Source organism: Hevea brasiliensis, chromosome 14 (genome assembly GCF_030052815.1).
Source record: "Hevea brasiliensis isolate MT/VB/25A 57/8 chromosome 14, ASM3005281v1, whole genome shotgun sequence".
In the NCBI taxonomy this organism is placed as follows: domain Eukaryota; kingdom Viridiplantae; phylum Streptophyta; class Magnoliopsida; order Malpighiales; family Euphorbiaceae; genus Hevea; species Hevea brasiliensis.
In genome coordinates this window covers 23,593,251-23,600,051 of record NC_079506.1, presented here as the reverse complement: position 1 = coordinate 23,600,051, position 6,801 = coordinate 23,593,251, and the positions used below count along the sequence as shown (strand labels likewise).

The following is a 6,801-nucleotide window of genomic DNA, read 5'->3' as shown; positions in this document are numbered from 1 at the left end:
ATATTAAATAGATTAATAATGTTTATATTAATGCGACGCTTGATATATGACGTATTATCACGTATTCCAAGAATTTTCTGAAATATCTTATAGAAAGGTAAATTTCAATAATTATCCCTAAACTTATATAAATTTATGTACTCTGATTCTTAAACTTTAAAATGTAATATAAAACTCTCTAAACTTTTAAATTTTGCACAAGTAAAATTTCTCTAATTTTCAATTCTTGATTTTTCGATTAAAATCGATGTGACAGCCTCGCATGGCTCTTAGTCAACATTTCTCTCTCCTCTCTTATTCAAATTGTAAAATTATTCTCTCTGCATCTGAAAAATCATTCTGTTTACAGTGAAAAAAAATATTCAATTTATACATAACTTGAGAAAGAAAAGAGAAATATTGATTAAGCTCCACGCTAGAACTATTCAGGTCAGCGTCTAACTGAAAAACTGACAATTAGAGGTTAGAGGTATTTTACTGTGTAAAATTTAAAAGTTGAAGGGGTTTTATATTACATTTTTAAGTTGAATAACTATAATATTATGTTCATGGACAGTTGTCAAAATTTATCCCACAGGAAATACTTGGCTTGTTATTATAGTTTCTATTTTTAATTTTGAGTTTCAAAATTAAATTTTTTTTAAAATAATTTAATAATTTAATTTATTGCTTAATATTTTTATAATTAAAATATATTAAATTTATTTTTAATTAATTTAGTACTTTTTAATTAATAAATTTTAAAATAAATATTAAACAAATTCTGTATTGTTTTGGTAAATAGGGAATACTTGACCTGTTCTTCCAAAAAAAAAAAAACCAAAAAAGGAAGACTTTGACGTTTAACCTAATATTCCAAATTCCAATTTTCCAATTTCAGACTGACGACTTTTGGTTATGACCTCCGTATCTTGCACTAGGGAGTCGCAGACCCACCACTCCCACCCCTTAGACATGAAGTTTGCAGATTATTCATTGAAAAGGACAATTGATAAGATTTAAATTTTTAACTTAACGAAAATATTAATTTAAGTGAATTTTACCAATTGAATCGACTATAATTGATTTTTTTTTTTTGTTTATAGTAAAGTAGAAAAAAAAAATCTTAACACATGTTAACAGGCACAATATTTATAGATATTCAATTTAATTTAATTATAATAAAATAAATTTAGATGATATAATTAAATTTGAAATAAATTTAAATTAAAAAATAATATTTATATTGAATTTAAATTTAACATATTAAGTATTTATTATCTAAATTTATTTATATAAATAATAAATTAAATATAAAATTATATTTTTTTATCATAATATCTATAAATTTTTATATATTATATTTAAAATAAATAAAACTTAAATATTTTATAAAATTATTAAAATTTTAAAATATAAATTATTAATAAAAATATATTATATATATTATTAATTAAAATATATAAAATTATACGACGAAACTTAAAATATATTAGAGTATTGGAAATATTAATCAGTCAGAATTTGAGCAATCAAATGGGCCCACGACAAGCAATTTTGATATTTACGTTCCAATGCATACTAATCAACGTTCACTATTCAAAGATCAACCGTCTCCTTTGGCCGGCGCATAGATGTAAACTTCCTTTAGCACAATCTGTTACATCCATCCTTTCTTATTTATAAATTCCTCAACTTCGTTTCTTCTCCACCAATTAAGCTCCCAATTTCACTCTTTTGCTTTTGCGTTATCTCATTCTGTATCACTTAAATTTCATTTTTGTTTGATTAATTCATTTGAGAGATGAATGCCGTTGGGATTAAGCCGCTGCCTGGATTCGCAACCTTGCGCGACGGCTATCTCCCAGGTAATGCGAAAGCGAGGAGCGTTTTGCGAATCACTGCTGCGGATGGGTTACAGCAGGCAGTGAGAGTGGATGTTAATGGCACTGGCAATGGCAAGGCCAAGCTCGATACGCTTAAACCAAATGGGTCGCCTTTGGGTTCAATTTTAGCAAATGGGTTTACTAGCAACGGTAAGCAGGTGTCTGTTGGCATCGAGTTTATAAAGTTAAAATAATTTTTCAGAATATAAATATTATTTTTATTAAAAAAATAGTTTAAAAAAATTATTTTATTATTTTAATATTTTTATAATTTAAATTTAATTATAAATCATTTTTTTAAACTTCCTAATTAGTATATTTTAAAAAGTAATTTTTATATTAATACGTTCAACAACAATACCAAATAGATTATAAGTTAAAACAGATTTTAAATTTCCATTTTCTGCTTTTTTTTTTTTAATGAAAATCAATTTCTGATTGAAACGAAAAATTAAAAAATGTTATGAACAGGGAAAAATCAGAGCCCATTGTCAAGGATTGGAAATTCAACAAATATAAAGTGGCATGAATGCTTAATTGATAAAATTGATAGACAAAATTTGCTCAATCAGAAAGGTTGTGTTATATGGATCACAGGTCTCAGTGGTTCAGGTTTGTTCTTTTTTTCTGTGTTGTTTTTCATTTTTTTCTTAAATCATTTTATTTAATTGTTCTTTTTTTTTTTTTCCTTAACTCTTCTTAAGCTTTCAAAATAAATTTACAGGAAAGAGTACAGTAGCATGTCATTTGAGTAAAATCTTGACTCAAATGGGAAAGTTGACTTACATTCTTGATGGAGACAATCTCAGGCATGGTTTAAATAGTGATCTTAGTTTTAAAGCTGAAGATCGTGCGGAGAACATTCGAAGAGTTGGTAAGTCATTTCGAGTCACAGAAACAGCTTCCTAGCATACATTAATCCTTCCTTATAGCCCCGAGTGTGGATTGTTTTGTGCACTATTCAACTTATTCTACACACCAAATCCCTTGTTTTTAAATTGATGGAAATTAATGAGAGTTAATGTTTTGGTAATATGTATGAATAGGGGAGGTGGCAAAGCTGTTTTCAGATGCAGGAGTCATATGCATTGCCTGCCTAATTTCTCCATACAGAAGGGATAGAGAAGCTTGTCGCAAAATTTTGCCAAATGGAGATTTTATTGAGGTGTTCATGGATGTTCCACTCGGAGTCTGTGAGTCCAGAGACCCTAAGGGTCTGTATAAGCTTGCTCGAGCAGGGAAAATCAAAGGTATTCTCGGGGAAAGAAATCCATACTAGTACTGCTCTAAAGTTGCTGATTTTTTTTTGTTGGAGTTAAAATTAATTATTCTCAGCTTTCATTAATATTTTATTTTATATTCTCCTTATTTTACAGGCTTTACTGGCATTGATGATCCTTATGAGCCCCCTGCAAATTGTGAGGTGCAAAAAATAAATCCCTGGTTTTAATTTAAATTAATATTCAGGGATCATGTTTATGACTGTCTTCATTCATGGGTTAAACCGGTATCATGGTTGAATATTGGTTTTCCACCCAGTTCCGGGATTATATTGTTAGTCAAATTGGTCTAGTTTTTACGCTAGAAAATTCTTACTAATCAACTAATTTTTTATTGACTAAAGAATATCTCACGATGCATAATTCATATAGAATTTACTAAATAGGATTGAATATAATTATTATTATTATTTTAATACATAAATTTGTACGCACTTTAATTTAATTCGATTAATTATCAATTTTATAAATAAAAAAAAATCTTAATTGAAATTATTGGTTAAAATAACTATTGTATTTTACAAAGTTGGTCAATTAATTGTTGCTTTTGCAGATAACACTGAAATGCGACAATGGAATCTATGCTTCCCCTTCTGCAATGGCTGAGAAAGTGATTTGTTATCTGGAATACAATGGGTATCTCCAGGCATAGAAAAGGATTTGTTTACCTCTCGGCCACCCATGCGATGCATGCAAATGGATGAAACTCTGGCAACTTCTCATCAAAACCACCAGGAATAGTATTTTCGTTGATCATTAGTCTATGGATCGATCACTAATTTCACTTTTGTTTCTCCGTTGTCATTTTTATTTTTTTTTTATTTTTAATGTATTAACAATTACTTTTTTTGATATTTAATTTTAACTAAAATTTAAATTCGATACCTCATAATTTAAAAAATGGCCTTAATATTATTAAATTAAAACTTGTTAATTTATTTGAAAGAATAGAAGACTTGTTCATGGGAATGTTTCATGTTCGCATTAAAGTAGTTAATTTTATACTTCTCTTTTGTTTTAAGATGCATAAAATTCCACGGTGATTCCATGTAAAAGGATGGGAAATAGCAAGCCATTAAAAGTTGAATAGTGGATCAAAACAGTTATTAAAAATAAAATAACAATAAAAAGTCTATTTTAACCCTTTAAATATGAACCAAATCATATAAGTGCTTATGGATTCAAACTAATCTTTAAATTTTTAAAAAGATTAAATAAATATTTCAAATTTTAAAAATATATTAAATAATTAATTTACTCTTCTAATGAGCAATATAACAACAAAAATTTTCTATTGCTAATAATGAATTAGCAATGAGAATTTTTAGATTAGCCATGAAAAGTTTATTATTAAACTGTTTTATTTAGAGTTTGAGAAAAAACACATTGATAAATTCGATCATGCTACTTATATATTTTTAGGGCCTGTTTAATTTAGCTATTAAGTGTAGCTGTTAACTAATAACTGATAGATGGTGATTATTGCTTTATGTTAAGTGTTTAATAAAGTTATATTTAGCTATTATTGTTAATATATAAATAATTAATAAGGGTATATATCATTTAATTTATTTTATTATTAAAATAAATATAAAATTATAAATTTATTATATTACATTATATTATTATTAAAATGAATAGATAATTATTAATTTAATATATTATATTATTTATTATATTATTAAAATAAAAATATAATTATTAATTTATTATATCATATTTTTTATTTTATTATTGAAATAAGAAAATAATTAAGTTCTTTAAAAATAATTAAATAATTTAAAAATGTAATTATAAAATAATAAAGTAATTATTATTGTTGATAAAGAAAAAAATTTTATAATTTTAAGTTTAAAAAAATTATTGTTTTATAATAAATAAATATTTATATTTTATATTATTAATAAAAAAATAATTTAATAAAATTACAATGCGTTGATTAAAGTCTTAAGATTGTAAATGAAAAAAAGATAGAGTAAATATTATGAATAATATTAATTTTTAAATTATATGATGTCACGACCCAACCCATAGGCCAGACCGACACTAGGACCTGGGCCAGCCTAAAGCCCCCGAGGCCCGTAGTAAGTCTATTTATTAATTAATCCAACTCTAAGGCCCATTTGGGCCCAATTTCAAGAAATCAACCGGACAGAGTCCGGCCATAAAATGAGCCTTTCAACGGGGAGTTTTTGACTCACTTGACCTGTAAACACAATAAATAATCAACTTGGGAGCTCAGCTCACCCTCCACATACTCATATCATCATAAAATAAATGGGAGCTCAACTCCCTCATCCAGCCCATCAAACATGCATAAAGTTATGCGTCTACAGGTCCAACATGATAATAATATTACAGACCCAATCAAATAAATATTTCTGATACATGCGGAAATTCTAGAAGTTTATAGAATTACACAAACATAAATAGATGACCTGCGAGGGAGAAAAGCAGGTTAACCTCAAAAATATCCTCCTGTGGCCTGGAAAAATATTGAACAGGAGTGAGCGTTCGATTCAGAGAGTAAAATATCAATTTTAACCATAATCTCTATAACTATCTAAAACTAATGCACCCTGTAGAGTGAAATGCAACATCAGCAATAAATTCACATCATAACAGCAAAAAAGTAATTTGGAGCACTCAGACACCCAGTAATATCAATCATAATATATGGGAGCTGATCCCCTATACAGCTCTCTTAAATCCAACCTGTGCCAGCGAAGAACTCAAGCCGGACTTTCGCTTAATATACCAAATCGGGGTCCCAGCGAAGAACTTAAGCCGTGACTACCTCCGAAGGACTGGGTCCCAGCGAAGATCTCAAGCCGTGTCCACCCGTCCTATCCATAGTCCACACCACATCACACGCACGCTAACGCACGCACAGTGCTCTAAATTACCACAACAACATCCATGGCACTTTAACAATTATGAATGCAACATAAATCGTGCCTAGAGTTTAACTACATAGATATATGCATATAAGTGATGCATGAGCATGCTTGAACATATAATAATATCGATATTACAATTAAAATTAATATTTTACTCACAAACTTGACAGCAATCACTGTGGCGGCTGGGCGGAGGAAGAAGGCTGTTCCGGCTCACCTGACAATTACATTATAATTATTTAATACAATTGACTCAATACAAATCAAGAAAAGACCAAATACGCCCTAAGTCGTGCCGAAAATCCAGCAGAGTCTCCCCTATACCTAGGACCTACCCAACCTGCAAAAGGGCTCAAAACGCACTTCTATATTCACAATCCATGTATCCACAACTCAATCACATCACAAAGCCCCTCCTGGGCCCATCCAAACAGTCATCAATCACAATATGTAAATTTACAGTTTAGTCCTTATATTTGATCATTTTGCAAAAATTGCCCAAATAAGCTCTAAAAATTCTAAAACTTTGCCCCGCGGTCCTTAACAATATTACTAGGCTATTGCAAAAAGAATCATAATTTTCTGAGCTACCACGAATATTTTACGGATTTTTAATCTCATTTAAGCACTAGAAAATTGCGAAAAAGTAAGGTTTGGGTTTACCTATGCCGATTCCGACTTCGGGGACGAGCTCAGGACATGTGACAATGGTGGGGTAGCCAAAATCTCGATTTAATCCGGAGACTTTTTCGGTAA

General features: G+C 29.0%; 1 protein-coding gene across 1 annotated transcript; it reads left to right on the top strand.

Annotated features, from left to right (window-relative positions):
- The first annotated feature begins 1,682 nt into the window (after positions 1-1,682).
- Positions 1,683-4,027, top strand: LOC110648689 (adenylyl-sulfate kinase 3). Its single transcript, XM_058135440.1, has 6 exons — positions 1,683-2,015; positions 2,337-2,477; positions 2,590-2,739; positions 2,912-3,115; positions 3,242-3,288; positions 3,699-4,027. The coding sequence occupies exons 1-6, from the start codon at positions 1,784-1,786 to the stop codon at positions 3,795-3,797; spliced, it is 873 nt and encodes a 290-aa protein (XP_057991423.1). The 5' UTR covers positions 1,683-1,783; the 3' UTR covers positions 3,798-4,027.
- Positions 4,028-6,801: the final 2,774 nt, after the last annotated feature.

What these genes read in the sequence shown, in the direction of transcription:
- LOC110648689 (XM_058135440.1), top strand. Translation starts at nt 1,784, where the DNA reads ATGAATGCCGTTGGGATTAAGCCGCTGCCTGGATTCGCAACCTTGCGC. An exon ending in TCGAGCAGGGAAAATCAAAG is followed by an intron (nt 3,116 to 3,241) that starts GTATTCTCGGGG and finishes CTTATTTTACAG; the next exon opens with GCTTTACTGGCATTGATGAT. An exon ending in AGCCCCCTGCAAATTGTGAG is followed by an intron (nt 3,289 to 3,698) that starts GTGCAAAAAATA and finishes TTGCTTTTGCAG; the next exon opens with ATAACACTGAAATGCGACAA.